Source organism: Perca flavescens, chromosome 20 (assembly GCF_004354835.1).
Source record: "Perca flavescens isolate YP-PL-M2 chromosome 20, PFLA_1.0, whole genome shotgun sequence".
Lineage (NCBI taxonomy): Eukaryota > Metazoa > Chordata > Actinopteri > Perciformes > Percidae > Perca > Perca flavescens.
The window spans coordinates 21,975,252-21,998,329 of NC_041350.1; the positions used below are offsets into that span (position 1 = coordinate 21,975,252).

The following is a 23,078-nucleotide window of genomic DNA, read 5'->3' on the forward strand; positions in this document are numbered from 1 at the left end:
TAGCTGATAGGACTCCCCTTCCCCAGAATATCAGTTGTGCAATCGGATTGGCTGATGCGGGGTTTCCCCACAGACTGGATGTGTTTTAGGTTCATTTTAGAATACTGACTGTGTTAATGTGGGTGTGGCGTGTGTGTGTGTGTGTGTGTGTGTGTGTTTTCCATGTGAAATAGTTTGCCAATGATCCAGAACATTATGACTCGGTAGAAACTTGGGTGTCAACCACCCTCCCACCCATCTCCCTACAGTCTCCCTGTTTATCATTTCCCTTTGAACTCACCCTTTACCCAGCACCACCCAAACTGGGCCGGAGGTTTTCTCCAGAAAACTGCCTCAGTGCTAAATTTCTCTCCCCAGTTAATCCGGACAAGCACATCAGGATTTACTCTGCCTGTGTCCTAAATTTAATGCACAAAAAGTTTTACTTTTTTAAAGTACAACTGAGTTGTTGCACCTCTTGTAGTTTGTCACTAATGATATATCAGTTTACTTTTGTTTAAAGTTCTTTGTATAAGAATTATATTTAAAGCTGTTGTTCCCACTTTGGTGATCTAGAAGCATATGGTTTTCATCATACAAACCTCTCACTTTGTCAGCCAAGGTGATTTCAGGCTTTTTGGCCTTGAATAACATGAGATGAGGGAGCTGAGGCCAACAGGATCAAAGACAGCAGAAACCAGCATCTCCTGTCAGATCCAGGCTTACCTGTTAGGCTTGAGCATCAGACAGATTATACAAGCAGAGAGCTGCTACCCTCTAGCGACTTTGAGCCCCTACTGTACCATAGGGTAATGTGTTGGCTTGTAGGCCAACCTCACTTCTTCTTTTTGTTTTCAAGAGGATCTATAGCTCCATCTACAGGATGATTTGTGAACTAGTGTGTCACAAACTTTCGTTTAGAATCAGTTTGATTTCACAAATATTTGCCAGGTTCTTCCATTTCTATACATTTTTTACCGGCAGAAAAAACAACAACACAATCCAATGCCATGATTGTGACATTATGAGTGTGACTTTATGACTTTTGGGAGTGGTGCAAGATGAAATACTTATCTAGGTCAAAGAGAAGTGTTTCTAGAGGCTATTGTCTCATGTTGTATGCTTGAATTATATTTTTACTGGTAAAATGTGGCTAAATGTGCATGGCAAAGGGATATTAAGGTGGTGTGTTTGGTGCATGGTCTGTAGGGTACGATCATTACTTAAGCAACATACTTTCAGCTAGCTTCTAGCTAGTTTGTTCTTAGGCACATTCTTCAGTTCTATATAACCGTCTCATATTAAGATGTGTTATTATTATCATCGCAGGGCTGCAGCAAAAAGTGCAATGGCTTGTGCAGTGGCTACTTCTATATGCTGACACATTTCTCCCTCCTGACATTCCTGTCTATCTTTACACTTCTATCTGTAAAAGAGAGGAAACAGGAGCTGATCTGCTCTGCCATTGGCTGTGTGAAGTCGCTTACTGCACACTAGTGACAGCTCTCTCGCTGCAGCTCCAGGCTGAGGCTCATCGCTATTGCTGATGTAGGATTAGCTCACTTTCTCTAAATCTTAAGATAGCCATGGGAAGGTAATGCAAAACCTGCCCTAATAGCGTTGTTAAATATAAAAAAGCCAAGCTGCCCGTCGAAGGCTTGGAGTTTGTTGTTATTAAAGAGTACTTGTTTACAGGCTGCTGTTCCCACAGAGGGAGGTAATTCACTGAGCTGTTTAGGCAGGGAAGTAAAAATTTCTATGAATCTTTTTTTATAGAATGAGGCCTTTCCTCCTGTGATTATTGAGGCAGCTCTATTGGAATAACATTTCAGATTAATTTTTTACGCTTTATGAGATACAGTTATTCAGAATGACATACTGTGGGATTGCATATGGGGTAGAGCCTGGCAGGCCGATATTGTCGGACAATATCAGTTTGTCACTGATATATCGGTGTTGGGGTGTATGTTGACAAATCCGCAAAACTGCAAAGCAGTAAACCGTGAAAACTTACTTCCTGGAGTCTCCGCTGGTTGCTTGGCATCTGCTCATACCCCCCGCACAACTGTAAACTATTGTTTTTACACAGTTTTTAGAGGTGTCTGTAGGTAGATTTTGTTATTGTTGGACAGGCTAGCTGTTTCCATCCTTTATGCTATGCTAGGCAAAATGCTGCTGGTTATCCAACTTTGCCAGAAAGTAAAAAAAAGTATTTCCCAAAATGTTGAACTATTCCTTTAAGTCCCCATATGAAGTATGACACGGTGATTAATTTAGTACAAATACATATAATCCACAGTAGTTAAAGTAAAAAGAGTAAAATTCTTACCATTCACCAACCATCAACAGTAGAATGTTGTATTAGCAATACATGAGCCTCAGTCAGCTAGTATAATGGCTTAGAAATTGCATCCTTCCAAAAATCACAACATTGATTTTATAAATAGAGCTACAGATAATGCTCTAATGGAGTCACAGAATGCAGAAATGTTCTAGTTGTTGTAGTTGTTCAACCCAAACCAACTGGTGAGTATCTGTTCGTGTTATGCGCTGATGTAAAATAAAAATAGCAGATATATTATGACATATTTTTTGTATTTTCAAAACTGGGCCATTGGCTGCTGTGGTACTTGAGCTTGTGACATTTTTATTACAAGGCAGCCTCTGCCTCCGCTCAGATAGCTACAGCAGTCTGTGTCTTCAACTGTTCCCATGTTGTCCTTCTCTGATTCGGATGTGAGGTAGACCGTGACATGCACGGAGTTACTTCATCTATCATGGAGGCAGCACTTGAACTCTGTTTATTCTCGGACGTTTAGAGAGGAGGTTCCCAAGGCAACTTTGTGTGTGTGTGTGTGTGTGTGTGTGTGTGTGTGTGTGTGTGTGTGTGTGTGTGTGTGTGTGTGTGTGTGTCTTGAGAGGAAGTCAGACTGGGAATAAAGAATAGAGCTGCAATGTGAACTGCGTTTCCTGCTGTTGGCACGGTAACCCTGGGAGCATTCCACCCACCACTCAATCCAGGGAAAGAGTTATCGCCATGGAGATGGCATTTGGCAGGCCCAGTCCAAAGTGAGTCTGTTTATAATCACAGAAATGGGGAGGAAGAGTTTCCTATTTCCATGATATCAGGTTCAAGTTTAAACTTGGTTTATCCCAGTGGGCAGTTGGTTTCACTGCAAGTTTTAAAAATGACAAAAATATAAAGCTGACATAAATAAATTGCATAAATAATAATATGCACTTGGCAGTGCAGTAATTATTACAGTTATCTTCTTATAAAGAAAATATTCATAAACCTAGCCTATACTCAGTGGACAAACAAATAAATATACAATATATTTGAATAATTGAATTTTAATATTTTAGAGCTGCAAAGCTTAAACGATTAATTGATTAGTTGTCAACTATCAAATTAATCGGCAACTATTTTGATAATCGATGAATCAGTTTGAGTCATTTTTTATAATATAAAAGTAAAAATTTGCTGATTCCAGTTTCTTAAATGTGAAGATTTTCTAGTTTCTTCTCTCCTCTATCTTTGAGTTGTGGACAAAACACGACTTCATGGGCATCTTTGGCTTTGAAAAACATTTTTATTTATTTTTTTTACCATTTTCTGACATTTTATAGACCAAATATGTAATCGATTAATCGCAAAAAAAAAATTGTATTAAGTTTGTAAATTGGAAAATTAAACAATAAAGGACAGTAACAAGCTTAATGTGATTGTCCAATTAAATGCCTGGTCATAACTCTACCAAGAGGTGTGTATGCGTGTGTTGTCACATGTGCATCAATGTATATATGGGTGAATTCTGCCTGGTGCCTGAAACAGAAATAAACATGAAATCGGTTGCTATATTTACACAGATAATTTTACACACAGCAGACAGCCAATTTTACAAAGCAGGTGTGTGTGTGTTTAGGAAGTTGTTATGTTCACACTATTCAACTTCTCTGAAATACTGGAAGAAGCAGTTGCTGTTCGCTGAATCCATCCAGGCATACATACACACCCACACACAGCCACTCACACTCACACAAATGAATTGCCTGCCAACTTAGACATGTGTATCAATGCTTGTGTGCTAATTAAACTCTTTAGGAGGGCATGTGTGCACGTCTAGTGTGTATTTAACAGTTGGACGAAAGCGACAGTTGTTGGAGAACAACTGATCCTCTGCTTCGGTCCCTCCACTCTTCCCATAATGCATGTATTTGATCAATGCCGTGAAGGCTGCTGACTCACCTGTTCTTGTAGCAGTGGGGTTGGTTTAGGTCTGTGTCGTGGGTGGAGGAAAGTACTTGCAGACATAACACTCACTCAACACACACCCACATCCCTCTTCTTCTCCTCCTTAAGCAAGCATCTTAAAAGGAATACATTCATTTTGGGGCATTTATATGTTGCTCAACTTGCTAATTAAAAGATAAGAACAATGGCATCGAAATTGTCATTGTGTCCAATCACATGCTGTTTCAGTATTTATTTTTTAATAGAAATACAAAAAAAATCATATAATTGAACAGTTTGAATTTTGAAGCATTTGTGTTTCTCAATGGATCGCAAAATACAGGCGATGCCAATATCAGATAACAGTAATGTAGATGTAGTTCTTATTTAGCATTTAAAGCAACACTATGTAACTTAGCTATAGCTGTAGTTCCAATGAGACAACCTGTAGGGCTAAAAGTTACATAGTGTTGCTTTAAAGACCTGTTAATTTGGATCATGGCCTTTACCTTAATGCTTAATCTGTCTGAACAGTAGGGAAATAAGAAAATGGGCTGCACATTTAAAAGTTTCATTTTTTTTTTTTCGATTGTATGTGTACTTTAAATTGTCATTAAAACAGTAATAATTATTTTTTGCGGTCAATTGGAGACAGCGTAGCAAGCTGTAAACACAACATTGACATATTATTACCGTATAAAGTTGACACCGCAAACATACGTGGCAGACACAGAGCAACATTAGCATTAATTTGGAGTTGTGTTGAACACCTGATGAATTTAAGCCCAATTTTCACTTCCTTTTAGCTTTGTTTTGGTCTCCACCAACTCCTGAGGGAAATATGTGCCTCTTTAGCTTCCAAGCTACTAGTTGCTAACTGTGTCTGTCCCACACATCACTGCTGACCGCATGTGTCCCTCCCTTTGGGAACAGTTTGTCCCAAGAGTTGCTTTTCTGTCACTTGAGCAGGCTGCAGCTACTGTCCCACATACTGTAGTGGAACATCTAAGAATCTTTAAAGGAGTTGGTTCCCACAACATCCTCACAGTCCTTACATCTTGGTACATTAGCCGTTTAATTAATTCCGCTGTCGTGCCAGCTTAAGGGACAAATATATTAAAAGGTGGAGTGAAGTTTAACACTCGAGGTTCATTAACAGGGCTTGTTTTAGGACCACACAGAGGCTTTTTTTGAGAGTGCAGGGTTACACCGACTGTCAGTCAGAGAGGAAAAGAGCACACAGCTGCCCAATGGCATGTGTTCTGGCTCCCTTTACACACACACACACACACACACACACACACACACACACACACACACACACGTATCTCTTTTACAGAGATTTATGATATCACAAGTGCATCGCTACAGTTGATGAGGCAGTGCAGAGGAGGTGATGGGAACTAATTTTTAGTGATCACACTGAGCAGCAGAGACAGGGAGAGAGCGAGAGAGAGAAGAAAAGGGAGGGGTGAGGGATTCAACATGACCCGAAAGGCTGTTGAGATGGCGCATCGTACGATACGATACGATACAACTTTATTGTGCTCATATGTTGATAGACAAGAGATAGCGATTGTATAATGTTTCCCCCTGCAGCATGGAGGTGAGAAGTGGCCAGAGAGAAGACAATGTGTATCATTGTAAGTGTGTGGGATTGGTATATGACCTTGGCTTCAGTACAGAGTCCAGTTGTTCCAAAGAATTCAGTAGGGCGTACAGGGAGCTAAGAGGATTTACCCTAAAAGCCAAGGTGACTCATTTATTTTTTTGTGGAAAGTCAGTCACACACATGGACACGTTCTACATGTCTAGCGTGAGAGAGTTGTTGCTCATATGTTATTAACACACCATGTTGTCAGTGATGCAGAGACATTAAATGTTTACAAAGTGATGACATACATACTGAAAAATGGGGACAGCAAGAACAGGGACTCCAGTGGATGAAACACCATCGTAATATAGTAGAAAAGCAGGAGTTCCAGTAAAGGACGGGACACACAGGGCCGAAAATCGTCCGTTGGACAATCTGGCGAGGTCAGTGACTCGAAACTGTTCGGTGTGTCCCGGGGGCTGTCGGCGTTCATTTTGGCCGACCTGACATGTTTGGTCGGAAGCAGGGCAGTTGGGACTCACCCGGAAATGGCGAGCAAAATGAGAGTGACTAGAGTCTATCAAAATCTTACGAAAATCTTTTAAACTGACCTTTGTTGAGCTGAAATGAAGACAGATTCAGCAACTGCATAGCCTATTTCTCGCTTAAAATGTTTTCAGAAACATGTTTCAGTGAACTATTTTAGTACAATATGAGATCGTATTCTGAACGAGCCGCCATGACAGTCTGGCTTTGAATTTCCGGAGAAAACAAGCACATGTGACACGTTCGTCCAATCAGCTGCCGGTTTTCATTTCTTGGGCAACGATACAGAGTAGTGCCGCCTGCTGCTATGGAGACGTATTACGTTTCTCAAGTCGGTGTCGCCTCAGTGTGTTCCAAGGCAGCTTTTTGGACCTCGGGGACCCGACTGATCATTTCGACTGGCTTTTCTGCCGAGGGTCGGCCGTCTGGTTGGTGTGTACCAGCTATTACAGATAGAACAAGAACATATTTAGGATGTCGAAAAGTACACACTGGACCAGCATGAAAGTTACGTGTATTGTTGATGTGGGAAAAGCTCATAATTTTAATTTAATTTAGTTTTTTTTTAAGGCCCTAAATTCTTCATGACCCCAAGAAGTGTGACAACCTGTTTCCTTAGTTCCTGAAAAGTTTTCATCCAACAGCAGTGATATAAAATTTCTACTTAAATATATCCCTCTGTTTAATGAGATCTATGCTCATGAAGCCCAGTATAGCACTAGAGGGCACTTGACTCTCCATCTTTGCTGCTCTGAAACACAACCGCAGTGGAATCTGTGTTTACTGCACCAACAGATTCTGAAATTGACAGTTTCCTTTTCTTTGACAGTCAGCGGCAAGCATTGATATACATTATGTTTAAACGGTTATATGGCAGACATTTAGTGTAGTGTCTTAGTCTTGGAGGGATTTTAGCTGGACAAGTTTAAAATAGGTCATGCCTGACTGTCCTGAGGGATCCCCTCTTGCACTGTCAGGCTCCAGGTTGGTGTTGCTTGGCTCTGAATGGGTCCTGGCCTGATCTGGCATGGCTGGGGGAAAGGGCAGACTCAGTGCTTCGTGGCAGATGGTGGATGTTGTATTAGCCATGTGTACACTCAACTATTTATACTCTCTTTTAAGTAGCTATTACCATATATGCAAATTCACCATGAGTGTACCAAAGGCTTGCCTTATGTATAAAAACTTTGACCACAAATACTACATTTTTTAATTTGCACATATGTACCACAAGCCTCAGGAAAGGAACCGGAACCCTATTGATGGCTTTAGATTCTTTTGGCAGGTGTCAATCAAGAGTAGAGCTAAACAGATGATGTGATTAATTGATATAATAAAATACAGAAAATGAATTGCCAACCATTTTGATGAGGACTGGTCCCTGGTTTCCAGCTTTTCAAATATGAGGATTTATATACAGTAATTGAAAATGGAATTTTGGTATTGGATGGCAGCACTCAAACGATTAGTCGATTAATCAGTTAGTCGATTGACAGAAAACTACTGCAACTATTGTGGAAAACAAGCATCACCTTGGGCTACAGGAAACTACGACTGGCATTTTCCCCTTTTTCTGATGAAGACTAATAGCTTAATTAAATATTTCATGAAAGAAATGTTTCAGCTCTAATCAAGAGTGACTCTTCATACACTCACACTCTGGATTTTAAAGATTGTAATGTTCTAGTAAAAGGGAACGCCTCTTTAAGTTTCCAAGCAAGCCCATTGGAATTACTGTATGCCAGCAGATATAACAACAGGTGCTTTGCCCGCTGATTCATCACTCCATCCTAAATTACCTATATGAAAATAATTCAACTTACTCGTCCTACTGACTCACACTGAATCACTGACCTAGGCTTCCTGCCTGCAGTAAAATCATTTGAATCACACTCACTTTGAGGTGAACTTCCCACTAGCTAACTTTAGTCAAAGGCAGGGATCAGATCATGCAAATCACTACACACAGATATGCAACATGGCTGAACACCCCCCCCCCCCCACCCCCAATGCTAGGACAGCCGGTGTGCTGTGTGTGTGTGTGTTGCCAGACACCGGCATGGCTCATGTTTCTCAGTGCAGCTTGTCAGAGCCTAGCTTGGAGCGGCAGGCACCAGTGAGACTACACCAAATACATACATCCTGAGCTGACAGGGGAACTTCACAGGTTTTCTACCCCACAGAGAAGCTGCTGTTTAGGGTTGCGATTGGTCATAAAACAGCCCAGTACCATGGTCCTGCCTCCTGGCCTGCACAGTAGCACGGGAGTCTTAAGGAACATCTCTTTGCACAGATACACTGCTGGATTACTATTTTACAGAACGCCGCTTTGGGAGTCTGTACATGCGATTGGAGCCTGGAGGAGAGACATTTTGTGAGCGTGAGTGATTGTCAAGGCCGTTTTGCCTGAAATCACACACATGCTTTCCTAAGGTGTTGGGCCATTTTTTTTAGTTAGTGGATATCTGAGCTGTTAAGTGGACTTCTTTACTCCAGTGCACTCAATCTCCTCTGAGCGGTTGTTTAGTCGCTGGGCAAGCTGGTCCGTTTGTAATCACCGTGTCAGTAGCCGCACCGGTGGCCGTGCCTGGTGGGGGGTTACGTGTCTCGTCCCCCACCATGATGATCAAGGAGGTGTCGTTACGCCTGGACCCTGATCTGAGGGGGGAGCTGGCCTTTCTGGCCAGGGGGTGTGACTTTGTCCTCCCCTCACGCTTCAAGAAGAGAATCAAGTCCTTCCAGGAGCAACAGGTCAGTCGGTGCAGAAAGCAGGATGGACGGGGTGCAAGTTGGACTTACAAGCTAAATGCAAACTCATGAGACACATGACAAATGTACAGTAGACAAAAAATCGAATAATCTGAAAATTGATATCTCTTTATTTCTTTGTTTCTCTCTTTTACACACACATGTTCACAGATGTTTATATATTACACACACACACACACACACACACACAGTAAATTCATGTTGTTGCTGTCATACACACAGAATGACATGCCAGGGACAACAAATTATTCTGAGGCAGATACCAGCAGGGTATTAATAGCGCAGAAGGTGCAGGAATAGAGATAGAATGAACTCTGTGAAGGAGAGGGAGGGTCAGGACCGCTACAGCTGTCCTGCTCAGTACACACAGTTTGGAGGCCCTCGGGAAGACATGCACCAAACATATCAGGCATCAGGGAGCTTGAACACACAGAATAGTTTTGATTTAAGCAGTGTTAATGAAATCCTAGTTTCAGATCTTTTCATTTAAATGTGTATAATCCTTATCTTTTTACATCATCACCCTTGAACTACAGCAAAATGGGTCTTCTATTGGATTTGACATATCTTGTATCGTACCTTGTCATTGCTGGCAGTATAAATGGTTGTCTTGTGAATTAGAAAATAAAAATAAATAAATAAATAATTGTTCAGTTCCAGAGGACAGTCGACTAATGTATGGGAGCATTTATTTGTCTGTTACATGAAGTGAATCTTGTGTTTTGGTAAAATGATGGATGGCTGAAACAATACATTTTTCCTCTTTCAGTCTGCTCGCGATTTGATATTTCTGTGGGCTTTTCAACCAGTTCTTCCCAAACTAAGACACATTATACAATTTTTTCATGCAAGCATTGCTGCATACTGCCCAGAGGGCCGTTTTGAATTTCATAGTGTTGTTCAATTTGGTGCCCAAACTTTTAAAGCTTAAGGGGCTTGATCAAACCATCATAAATAAAGCAGAACTGTTATCATGAGTGTTGTTAATTTTGCCTTATTAGTTAGTTACGGTTCCAGATATTAGAGTAAATTAAATTAAGGCCAACATAGTCTTCACTGCCACAGTTCTTTTCTTGCCAACCATTTGTATTAGTCTTAAGTACTGACTTTAAAACAAGTCTCTTGTTGTTTGTACATAGTTTTATGACTCACTGGGAGTTTCCACCATAGGCCTTACGTGGGTCCTTTATCCTCATAAAGTGAAGTTTTGTCTTGTCTGTTCTGGGAAAAAGTACTTAATTTATCTACTTAGTTCACATAAAAATTTATATGGCTTTAGAAAAATGAGGTAATTTATACATTTCAGGTCAAAATCATGCAACAATATGGCTCTAAGAGTGCGTTCAGTTGATATTTAAAATGCAAGAGTGTAGCTCTGATTTGGAACAATAAGCCACACTATGCAAACCTAGACTGTGGTGTTTCAGTCATTAGCATGCTGCATAAGCGGTTCACAAACCATATGAAACTGAGGTAAAATGAACAATGTTCTTTGTTTAAATTGTAAGAATTGCAAATTTGAGGTCTAAAGTTATCACTGCAGCTAACACAGCCTGTCCATCCCCACAAATGACCATCCTTCTCTCTTCTCAGGTCCAGTCCAAACTGGAGAAGAAACCAGGCACACCTCCACCAGCCCCTGCCCTGAGCACAGTCACACCGCCCCCGACACCGCGCTCACCCAGCCCTCCTCCAGCTCCAGTGATAGTCACCCCTCCTCCTCCTCCTGCCATCAACATTCCCAGGTTCTACTATCCCCGTGGGCTCCCTGCCATGGGCCCGGCCACCAACCACGACGCAGCCATTGCTGCCATAGAGACGGCCTTCACGGAATTTGAAGAAGAAAAGGCTGACATATATGAAATGGGCAAGATCGCAAAGGTCAGCAGTTTAACAACAGACGATGTTCATAATTCTATAAACACCCTTTACTTCTGTTTTTGATTTAATACTCTTAATGTACCTCCTTTTAAGAATGATAAAAGTTGAAATCCGAATCAGAAAACGATTTATTGCCAAGTAAGTAACACCTACATGGAATTTGCCTTGATGCATACTTAACACATTAAAAGAAAATAAACAATAAATGTAAAAAGAAGAAAAGAAAACGATGACATAAATAAACAAATTTTGAAGAAGTATTTTATTTTTATTCTCGTTATTTTTATTTTTTTATTTTTAGAAAACATTGCACACATGGTGGCCTGGTTAATGCAGTGCTGTTTTTTTATGCTGCCACTTCCTTCAAAGCAGTGATCACAAATTCCAGGAAATAACACTGTGGTGACGCACAGTACCCTTTGTTTTTCAGGATAAGATAATGGTATTGCTACTTGTCTTTCCGTTCAGGCATGCGGGTGTCCACTTTACTGGAAGGCCCCCATGTTCTACTCAGCAGGTGGTGAGAGGACTGGCTTCGTCTCTGTTCACTCCTTCATTGCAACCTGGAGGAAGTAAGACGGACCTCATGTTCATCCAAGTCTTAGAAAAATCAATATCATCGTCATCATAACCCTCATCAGGTTGTATTAAACATCTCCCAAAACTTGTCCCCTCTCCTGCAGGTTGTTGCACAGTTGTCATGATGATGCATCGAGGTTTATCTCCCTGCTAGCGAAACCCAGCTGTAGATACCTGGAGCAGGAGGACCTCATCCCTCTACTGCAGGTACAGGTCTTATCAACATCCATCAATCAGACGAGCAACACAACATTACCCTTAATCTCTGTGCTGTCCTCTGTATTTACCACACACATGTCTAAATTATGGGTTTTTGTTCTGTTTTTGCTGTTTGTGTTTGTCTGGTTAGGACATAGTGGATACGCATCCTGGGCTCACATTTCTGAAGGATGCACCTGAATTCCATTCTCGCTACATAACAACGGTAACTCTTTATGTTTTAATATGATGTTGTATTTTAGTGTAATTATAAGACTACTACCATTTAGTCTCAAGCTTGTATTAGTCTGCGTGTTGGCTGTAACGGAGCCACAGCTTCTTATCTATTATCCAAGTATAATAAAAAATGTAAAAAAATACAGTATTATATAAGAGTTTTATCAATGCTGTCCTAGTCGTCACACTTGTGATGTATTGAAGGTCACATGAATACACAGAAAGGGAAGTACTAGTTAAACTTAATTTTAGGACAGCAAAAATGATTCAACATTGAATTGAAAAAAATACAAAGAAATGTATAAATATTATTAATGTTATTGTTTCATTACAACATCAAATATCTTAAAAATGTGACACTGTGGCAGTGGTGTAAAGTAACTAAATGCATTTACTTAAGTACCGTTTTAATGACTTTTAATTTACTTTAGATTTACTTTAATTTAGATTTGAATGATTTGTATGTTAACGTTTACTTCACTACATGTAAATGACAGCTAAGGGTTCTAGAAGTTTTTATAAAAAGCAGATTTTACAGACTTATTTAATACAAAATGTTTGGTGAGGTTATAAAATATGATGTATTATTATAAATCGAACTGTCCAAAAATAAGATAACATTGTAAATGGACTTGTAATGCTGTATTTTAACATTGTGGTATTGTTGCTAAGTGAAAGATCTGAATACTTTTCTCACCACTGCACTGTGCAAAACATTAAAAACCGCCATCAGTATTAAATATCAAACGTGCTTTAGAAGTCGAGGGTTATCTGCGTCGAGATGCAGAGAAGTCCGTGCTCTAATGCGTCAGGGGACGTCACGGAAACACTGATGCCCCCCCTCCCCATGGCCCATTTCAGCAGAGGCCCCGACCCTCCACATGCCCATATTAAGACACTTCCTTCAGTTTAGACCAGCTGACCCGCTACTGTACGTGACATAAGTAGCCCTGGGAGGTCCATGTACCAGGAAATGAGTGCTAATCCGCACTTTACTAAGCCTAAGTGTTGTGTTTCAGGGACAGGGAGCCAGGACCCCCTTGTTTCCATTGTATGCTAAAGACTTGTCTTTCTCATGTTATGAATGAAGACAGATATATCAGTTGTAGATGAATTATTGGTAGGTCTTCCTCATGGAAAGATGAGGAATATGTTTAATGAGTCAGGATGACGGGCTTGGAAAGTCCCCATGTGAGTTTCATGCTATTTTCATAGACAGAAAGCTCTCGTTAGTGTCAGACCTTTCGTTTTGGATCCCTTTTAGACTTTTAAATTAACCGACATAAACACATTTTATAGCCTCTGCCATCTCTCAACTGTTGAAATTATGTTGAGATTTTATATTTTTACTCATTCTTTAACTTATTTTTTAAACAGTTGTGACTTTCTGTGTATTTCTATTTTGTATTTATATGATGTGTGCTTTGTGCTTTTTGTTTGTGTTTCACTGCTGCTCAACCAGTTGCCTTTTGGGGACAAATAGAGTGATTGAAAACAGTAGAGGCAAATATTAACATAATTCTCTACTGCATTATTATGGAACTCGTACATGCAATCCTGTAATGAGTACATCTATAACTTATCCCAGGTGATCCAGCGGATATTCTACGTGGTGAACCGTTCGTGGACGGGTCGTATGACCATGATGGAGCTACGCAGGAGCAACTTCCTACAGACCCTGGCCCTGCTGGAGGAGGAGGACGACATCAACCAGATTACAGATTACTTCTCCTACGAACACTTTTACGTCATCTACTGCAAGTTCTGGGAGCTAGACGCTGACCATGATCTCTACATTGATCCCAAAGACCTGGCGAGATACAATGACCATGGTAAGAACTCAAAGATTTTCCCCAACTGAAATAAGTCCATACCAGACACATGGTGGTTATCCTACAAAAATAAATAGTATATCATGAAAGAATCCAGGCCTTAAAGGGTAACTACCGTTTTTTCCAACCGTAACCCTATTTTCCTATGTTTTTTTGTGTAAGTGACTGATATGAACAACAATCTTTGAAGTTGGTCCAGTTGTACACACACTTAGAATATTAATCTGTCAATGGCAAATACAAGCACTTTTGTGAACGTAAATACAAGCTGCACAATTGCCCTATTAACTTACATTGTAGCTTGTTTCGCTGCTGCCGACTGCAGCGATCTCGCTTAATACTGGACCAATGTCAAAGATTGTTGTTCCCATCAGTCACTTAGACACAAAAAACTAGGAAAATAGGGTCCAGGTTGAAAAAAATGGTAGTTACCCTTTAAGGCAAAACAGATAATATTTCAAATTGAAAAACATAATATTTGAATTCATCAACCTCTATCCTTAGATACAGTATCCTTAGTCTAAGAATTGATGGTGTCAGGTCAAGTGCTGTACAGAATGTGAAGCCCCTTGAGTCTCATTGTATTTAATATGGATTGGATGCCAGGAAAGAATCAGAAACAGATTGTCTTTGGATTTGGCACATTCATTTGCTTATTTTCCATTCGTTTGGCCCCCACTAGCTATTGCAGAAAACAACAGCTGTTTGTCCTAGGCTCAACACTCTCATGCTGTCTGATGTGAAATGCATTACACTGTTAACTGCATTATATTGACCACTTAGCCACATTTTAATTCACTTACTCAGTACTTATGCAAGTAAGTAGGCAACAGTATCCATTTGTTTGTGCGTCTTTGAACAAAATAAAATAATTTTTCTCTTTCTCTCCTCTGACAGCATCCTCAAACAGAATCATTGAAAGATTGTTTTCAGGGGCCGTTACTCGGTAAGTGGAAACACACACACGAACAAGCACAGAGGAGCTGATTACTTTACCATAATGGCAGTATTGAATGTGAGTGGCTCGGCCTCTCTTGTTTCCAGGGGTAACGCTGTGCAGAGGGAAGGAAGGATGAGCTACGCTGAGTTCGTCTGGTTCCTCATGTCTGAAGAAGACAAGAAAAATCCCACCAGGTGATATACTGTACAATCAACAATACAGCTGTTGGGGCATTTTCTTTCTCTCTGCATGTGTTGAATAAATGTTACATCCCAGCCAGATGTCACTTTATTTGCAAATTCACTTCTTCCACCATGTATGAGTGTGTGGATGGCAGGATGGAGAAGTGTGTGTGTGTGCGTGTAGTGTGTAGTGTGTAACTCTGTATGCATTTGTCCTTTCTCTCTCCAGTATAGAGTACTGGTTCCGCTGCATGGACTTGGATGGCGATGGCATCCTGTCCATGTTTGAGTTGGAGTATTTCTATGAGGAACAGTGTGAGAGGATGGAAAGGATGGGCATCGAACCTCTGCCCTTCCAGGATTTGCTCTGCCAGATGCTCGACCTGGTCAAACCTGAGAGTTCAGGTTAGTGCCGGCACAAGCTCACCCTTGGTGTTTTTCTTCCTTTTTTATAATGACATTATCTTTTCTTTCTCTTTATTGGAAAGCCACACCTTGCCATCGTCCTTTTTACCTTGCTGTCTGAACTTTACACATGCACGTGTTTGTGACTATATATGTTGTTTTCTCCAGGTAAGATAACCCTTGGTGATTTGAAGCGCTGTCGGATGGCCCACATATTCTTTGACACTTTCTTCAACCTGGAGAAATACCTGGACCACGAACAGAGAGACCCATTTGCTGTGCAGAAGGTGTGATTTTGCATCTCTTATATGTAATATTCAGCCATATTGCAGGAGCTGTCAATTTGAAGGGGAGGTTAGAGTTGTTGATTCCTTGTTGCAATAGAGAAAAGGAAAAATAAATCTATCAAAATTCAAAAAATTATCTGCAGATGTGAAGCAGCATGTGTCTCATAATTGATAAAAACGTGTCCCTTGTTAACTTTCGAGATATTGTGGAAGATGATGGCAATATAACATTGGCTATACCAGTTCCCACAAACTTTTCAAACTACTACGTTGCATGGGATTCAAATATTACTTTGTTTTCAAATCTACAAAATGACTTGGTAATTAAAAAAAAATACATTTTCAAAATTCCATTACCACTAGAAAAATGGGCTATAGGGGTTTTGATACAGTCTCCACACTTCCTGGTAGCATGTATTTGTATAGTTTTGAAGCTACTTCTTGTTGTGTCTTATTTTATTTTGTAAAAAACATATGAGATTCTCTCTCTCTCTCTCTCTCTCTCTCTCTCTCCCTCCCTCCCTCCCTCCCTCCCTCCCTCCCTCCCTCCCTCCCTCTCATAACATACTGATAAATGGTGTGCATGTGTTGTTCCAGGACATCGATAGTGAAGGTCCAGAGCCATCTGATTGGGATAAATATGCCTCAGAAGAGTATGAGATACTGGTGGCGGAGGAGACTGCAAATGAACAGCTACATGAGGGGTACGACACACACAGACTCACACTTACTGACACGACTGTGTGCATTTCCAAATATTGAAATATAATCAATCTTTTTAATAGACTGAGTTCTCTCCAGTTTTCTGTGCATTTAGAGAAAACACCCCTTTTAGTAACTGAAGATTAGCTGGATTGTCAAGACAATAAAATGATAAAAACAAGTAAACAGTTCTACTCTGCGTGTTGTGTTCCCAGGTCCTTTGATGATGACTATGAATCTGAGGAGCTTCAGGTTCCGGAAGAGATTGGGAATAAAATGGAAAAACTGGTCATATCGGACCTGTCAGCATAAAACTTCTTCCCTGGAATTTCTAGGCCTTTCTTTCTGCAACAAAACAATCAGGAACAAAGTGATAGAAGTACCCTTTGGATGGATGCATCAAGAAATACAGTACATGGGCGTAAAAACAGAGAGAGAAAACTCTTTTGGCATCTGTTTTTTGATGACTCTGGAGTCTCCTCAGAATGGATCGTTTTTTGTTTTTATGTTGTGTGTGTGTGTGTGTGTGTGACCGTAAACCAGTACGCGCTGTTCTTTGTCTGGTGCAATAACGTATCTGTGTTCATACAGAAAACAATTTCACTGCCTCCAGCTCTACACTCCATCCAAGAGAACAAAGCCAACGATGGGGAGGAGAAGTGTATGATAAGCTCTAAAAGGAATCAAGAAAAAAAATGTCACTGTAAAAGTTTTATTGTAATTATGAATTTTCAACAGACAATCCTGCCAGAAGACAATCATGTGAAGGTCGACAGATAGATAGACTGTCAGTTACACAAATAGACTCCTGGTTGGAGAAACGGGGGAGCGGGGGGGACAGATAATTACCATTGATAGGCACTGAAAACACACAGTCATCTGCTCAATAATGATACATACAGACAGACACTACCATCAGAAACCTGCTGCCTGTGCAGCTTCTCGCTGCGTTCCTCGGAAAGGAAGTCGTTAAACCTCTAGTCCCTTCTGGGAGGAATCATTTTACGCTTTGGGTGATTGTAACAGCGCCACGCTGTGGCCAGTCTGTGCTACTGCATGCCATTACTGTCATGCACGGTGCATAATGGCTGGGTAACTTTTCCAAGAGGGAGTTCAGTTCACTGCACAGCCTGAGCTGCTCTATTATTAGTGCGGCATTATCAGCGCTCCCTGGAAAAAAGTCTCTGACTGCATAGACTAAAAGGTCCCTTTACATTGTTTTAATTCTCAATCAGGTCACAGTGAGACATATGCACATAAAATGATGCATGTTAAAAAGCATATCAAGCTCTCTGGTAGAGTTGCCCACACATTTCCACCTGTAACGTTTGTACAAACGCAATAGATACGCATAAGAACTGTGAGTTGTTCTATCAGTCTCAAGCAATTATCTAGTACATCCCACTGTATGTTTTCTCATTCTTGTTGATTGTGTACAGTACCTGGTAAATACTTTGATCTGTTTTTTAAATTTATGCCAAAATTGTCATTTTTTTTTTCTGCTTAAACATCTCATTGTCATACACCGTTTGAAACTTTCTGACGTCCATTCTCCCTGTAACACACACCAAACACACCACTAAGGATGCCTCCTAAAGTGTCTGTTCACCCAAATTATGAAAACACATATTCTCCCACCTCTAGTGGTATCTAGCTTGCACATAGTTTTATGTACCTGACATTTTTGCCTCAAGCACATTATTGGAGTTACCTACCGTAACAGGGGCATGTGTTAATATAATTTTTGCCATGCTTTAAGCACCAACATACTTCCTTTCACCTCTATTGTATTTAAATGGCAGCAAAAACATCAGAGATGGATATCTTACAACTATTTGCACAGACAGATATACCAAGTGAGATTTTGCCTTATAATTTTATGGGGTTGACCTTTTAACTCCTATATTTACTGTGCTGCACTCACAGGGACAGGTGCATGTATGTACACTGTGTTTGCTTAGAAATCATTGGGGTGTGTTTTTAGGCGCATGTAATGTGTAGCTCTCAGTTTATACTTCTTAGTTGTTGCCATGGGGATGGTGTTCCCGGGGTCAGTGTGTGTGTGCGCGCTTGTATAACTCTTTAATTAGGTATGGGACAGCTTTTATCCTCATTGGCTTTAAATTCATAACTCTTTTATTGGCACTTGCTGTACACAGACAGACACATATACACTTATGCACATACCACACTACACAGTAGTTATTATTAAAAGGGAAAGAAAAGAGCTAGTGGATGCTGTAAGGCCTTAAGGACCTTAAGTTTCCCACTTCTGCTCTACAGCCATTGTAAATGTGCCTGACTGTATTAAAACTATATTATTATAATAATAGCTAATGATAAGCCATTATAGATATAACGGCTCAGATTGTTGATGTATTTTGATGGTTTGTATTGCTGTGCCACTGTGTGGCTCAGGATAGGAGGGTAAATTATGTTAGATGCGTGTACGTTTGTGTTTTCGATGCACAGTGGATTTCATCATCAGAAGAGGGGATCCTCTGGAGGACTGATCTGACAATCACAAAAGTATGAGAAACATCTCATATGGAGAGCTCTGAGACTGATGTTTCACCACTGTGGTCACACTCACACTCACACACTCCCAAGGAGACCTGCTCATTCAGACATTATTTAAGAAGAACTGTTTAAGGCAATGGGGCGTCTCCGATTGTGTCCTGGTACTCACACATGCAGCATCAGGCTAGGGGAGAAGCCATGCTTTTACTTTGAAATTACATATTTACCTTGACAGGTAGACGGAATAATTTTGATGTACTTCATCTGTGCAGAGGAGACTTGAGTAGGCTGAGATGTGTTCAAATCCTGATTTATTGTATTGGCATGGTTTTATTTTTGTCAATCTTTCTTTCTTTCTTTTTTTCTTCTCTTCTTTTCTTTGCCCCACCCCCCGTTATTTGTTGCTTTTGTCTGAATTTTTTAGGTTTAAATAAAGATGTTTCAAGAATATTAATTCTCATTGATGATTCTTTACAGTTACCCACATATACCCCCCATCCTATCCCCTCACATAGAAAAATCTCTCTCACGCACGTTTGTTATCATTCCCTCCTTGTCTACACACACTGTGTACAGTAAGTGTGTTTGTCTGCAGTAGTGCTCAGTAGAGTGTACTTTACAGGCTTTTGAACTGCTGAGTGCCCTGTCTGGGGGTCTGACCTTTTTACCCAAAGGCAGATTTATTTGCCATTTCTACTTTTCTGTACATGTGTTGGAAATACATGTTACAATAACACATTTTATTCCACATTAAGCAAAATTGACACTGGGACACTTAAAGGTTACTGAGGTTTGTTTTCTCCCCCAAGTACAGGATTTGATTCTCAGACCCACATGGCTTGGACTGTGACTGGTCTGACGTCAGCAGCTCTGTATTGAATCACTGTGGCTGGCGTCACTGTTGGCATGACAAACGCCAAGTGTCTGGTGAGTGTGGCGCATTGTTGATTTTTCTTTTGGGAGAGCACATTAAGCGACACCCAGGCTAACCACCAGCCAATGATATTAAGTTGACTAATGATCACTCAGTCATTGGATTTTACCTTAGACATCACAGTCCATGTCGTGTGGTACAATTCTATTTTTCTAGCTTTCTAAGTGGACTCATTCTGGGACCCCCAAGTGTGTGTCCACACCCAGCAGGAGCCAAACGGTACCATCTGGCACCACTGACCTCTTTGCTAGTACCACCGTCCTTTCCTTCTTCCTTCTTTCCGACCAAGTAGTTACAGGAACATAGTTATATGAATAGTCCACTTCCAAACAGTTCTACTGACTACTCTCCCCCAAAACCGGTTTTGCCATTTGCATTCACACTGGCCAAGTGGCCATAGGAACTGACCTTTTGTTATTATAACACAGCCATCTAACCACCTCTATGCGGAAAAGGGAAAAGATCCTGCCTTGAAGTAGGAGCTGAAAGAGTTGCAGGAACTGTAGCCAGAGGAACTTAATAATCCCCAAATTCGTCCAGTCGGAACACGAGAAAAAAAAGGTTCTAGCAACGTTATGTTCTAGGAACTGCAAAAATCCCTGCGGTTGGAAATCTGCTTTTGTCACATTGTCCTCGCCACATAGACAGGACAGGACAGGCCAATGCCAGAGCCTGACAAGACAGTCACCAAAGTCATTAGCAATCATCATCATCATCATCATCATCATCATCAGGGAACCCTGAATGTCCGTATCAAATTCTGTACCAATTTATGTTATAGATATTTCACAGGATAAGTAACACCTTTGACCTTTCGGTGGTACTACAGGAAATGTAAGATAATTACCAAAGTCATTATGATCCATCATCCTAGCACTATGGATATCTCTACCAAATTTCATGACACACCATCCAATAGTTGTTCATGTATTTACTGACATTGACAACCGTAGTGCCATGCTACTAACATGGTTAAAAGTGTCCCTTTACATCTATACAAGTTTTAGTTTTTAGGTTTTGCTCAGCTGTGTTTTTAATATTTGGACTGAATTTGAATTTCAGGTAGCATAGTTTACCTCAACTGATAGCGTTTTGGGATGAAGCCATCACACGTTCTGATTCCCACACTTCTATTTGTCAGTGTTGATGTACTCATTTCACTCATTTAATTTATTCATTCATTTACGTGGGACTTCTCTTACAGTTTTTTTCTTAGATATGTAATCCATGGCAAACCAAGGATGATTGTAGGCAGGGGTTTCTGCTGGGGGTTTATTGTTCTGAATACAAGGATTGTCCTGGGAATGGTGTAATAGTTGGCATGCCAACATGTTGTGATTTTAGCAATTTTCCTCCCACTGAAGGTCAGAATTGACCATTGTTTGAAATGACGCTATGCTTGTTTTTTCACAAATGTCAGGGACAAAGCGATTAGCCAACCAGATCGCTGTCCCAGCTCCTTGAGTCATGGACATTCCTCTGCCATGATTGCCAACACCCACCACCCTATGGTGGTGTGACCCGGTTGGTGTGATGTCACCCCCTGAGATGCCATGACTGGAAGGTGTTCTGTAAGTAGGAACACATGACATGTTCGGCAGAGCTGGAACAAACACTGATCACCCCTGAGCTTTAGATAAAGCTAAAAAAATCCCCCAAAAGAGCGAGTACGCAACTGGAACCAATTCATCTTATTAAAGAGAAAAAGAAGGCGACAGAGCGATGTGTCTGGCCATTGAAGGCTCTTGAATCAGGCGAGGGTTGTGTTTGTTCCAGACATACCAGTGATACCAGAAACATGATCTTTTGATAAAGCTGTTTGTAAAAGTCCGGAAAAAGAGCGAGGAAGCAACTGGAAGCAATTCATCTTATCAAAGAGAGACAGAGAGATGTGCTTGGGCACAGGAATAGTTCTGGTGCTTGTTCCAGACATACCAGAGATACTAGATATATGACAAATAAAATACCAAATATCAGTACCAAACATCTAAAGCATGTGTAGAGGTTTTAGCCATGCTAGCAGCTTGGCTTAAACAGTCTGTCTGTTGGTCTGTTCACCACTTTGGTCCAGACTGAAATATCTCTGCAAATATTGGGCTGTTTGAACTTTTGTACAAACATTCACGGTGCCCAGAAGATGAATCCAAATGATTATGTCGATCCCCTGACTTTTTCTCTGTCATCACCAGCAGGTTGACATTTTGGTTCAGATAGAAATGTCATCACCATTGGAGGGATTGATTAAATACAGATATGTGTATCCCCTCAGAATAAATTCCCCCACTTTTCCTATAGCTCCATCATCAAGTAAAACTTTCAATGGATCCAACTACTTTGCTTTCTTACCAAATACCTGCTAAACCAGTTACATTCCCACTGGCCTCAGCTGTTCTTTGTGTCTAATGTAGCTCAGCGTAAATTCAGTCAGGTAGACTCCTATTACGTTGTCTCTCTTCTCTTTAACTGATCAGCTGGGCAGTGGGTGTTTCGGTTCTGTATACCAATTAGAATCGGGCAATTATGTTCTAACCAATCACAGCAGTCTACCTTGTTTTAAATCTGTTCTCTCTCCTGCTTCTGTCAGTTGTGTTTTCAGACGAGTGTGACCCGCCTCCTCCCCTTCCACCTCCGGGCCTTTTCGAGGGTGTTCTCGGTCTTCTCCCGGCTGGCGGCTCGTGTTCCGTCTTTGGATTCTTCTCACCACCACCAGTGTCTAGTTTCCATTGGGGGATGTGTTTGGTTTTCCTACACATTAGATTTGTATAGATACCCCTTTACAATGGAGACTAATCTCCAAATAATTGTTTGTACCTACGTGGTTATATCTTAGTAATAAATGCTTGCATATCTGCAACGGAGTCTCTCCTAATTGAAATGTTAATAGCAAATAAACATTACCTTCTAAACATCAGCATGTGAGCTTTTTCATTGTGGGCACATGCAGCCTTGCAGAGCTTCAGCATGGCTGCAGATGGTGATTATATTATATATCTTTCAAAAATATTCTGATGGCATACATTCAAAATGAAACTGGGTTAAAATTGTTGTACCATCTGTGTTGCCCATTCATCTCAGTATTCATGGGTCTTCTGTGTTGACAGCCACAGTGTGCTACTGTACCACCAGATGGCAAAGTTTGCTACACATGTGGCTTCAATTAAGAATAACATGACAACAATATAATAATCATGCATTATTTTTGTCTTGAATATTTTATATAAAATGTCTACATGTGACCTTAGTATTTATATGAAGGTGT

At 40.6% G+C, this 23,078-nt stretch overlaps 1 protein-coding gene across 2 annotated transcripts in view; it reads left to right on the top strand.

Annotated features, from left to right (window-relative positions):
* ppp2r3a (protein phosphatase 2, regulatory subunit B'', alpha) overlaps nucleotides 1-19,335 on the top strand; it is a 61,573-nt gene extending 42,238 nt beyond the window's left edge. Inside the window, exons 1-12 of one of the 2 annotated variants that reach the window (XM_028565651.1) lie at nucleotides 8,426-9,104; nucleotides 10,716-11,003; nucleotides 11,472-11,575; nucleotides 11,687-11,789; nucleotides 11,932-12,006; nucleotides 13,606-13,849; nucleotides 14,747-14,795; nucleotides 14,894-14,983; nucleotides 15,201-15,376; nucleotides 15,545-15,663; nucleotides 16,261-16,367; nucleotides 16,581-19,335. In XM_028565651.1, the coding sequence (XP_028421452.1) occupies nucleotides 8,973-9,104; nucleotides 10,716-11,003; nucleotides 11,472-11,575; nucleotides 11,687-11,789; nucleotides 11,932-12,006; nucleotides 13,606-13,849; nucleotides 14,747-14,795; nucleotides 14,894-14,983; nucleotides 15,201-15,376; nucleotides 15,545-15,663; nucleotides 16,261-16,367; nucleotides 16,581-16,677 (1,584 nt within the window). In that variant the 5' untranslated portion in view covers nucleotides 8,426-8,972 and the 3' untranslated portion in view covers nucleotides 16,678-19,335. Of the gene's footprint in view, nucleotides 1-8,425; nucleotides 9,105-10,715; nucleotides 11,004-11,471; nucleotides 11,576-11,686; nucleotides 11,790-11,931; nucleotides 12,007-13,605; nucleotides 13,850-14,746; nucleotides 14,796-14,893; nucleotides 14,984-15,200; nucleotides 15,377-15,544; nucleotides 15,664-16,260; nucleotides 16,368-16,580 lie in introns of those variants that run through there. The other variant, XM_028565650.1, reaches the window with a different exon arrangement.
* The last annotated feature ends 3,743 nt before the right edge of the window (nucleotides 19,336-23,078 follow it).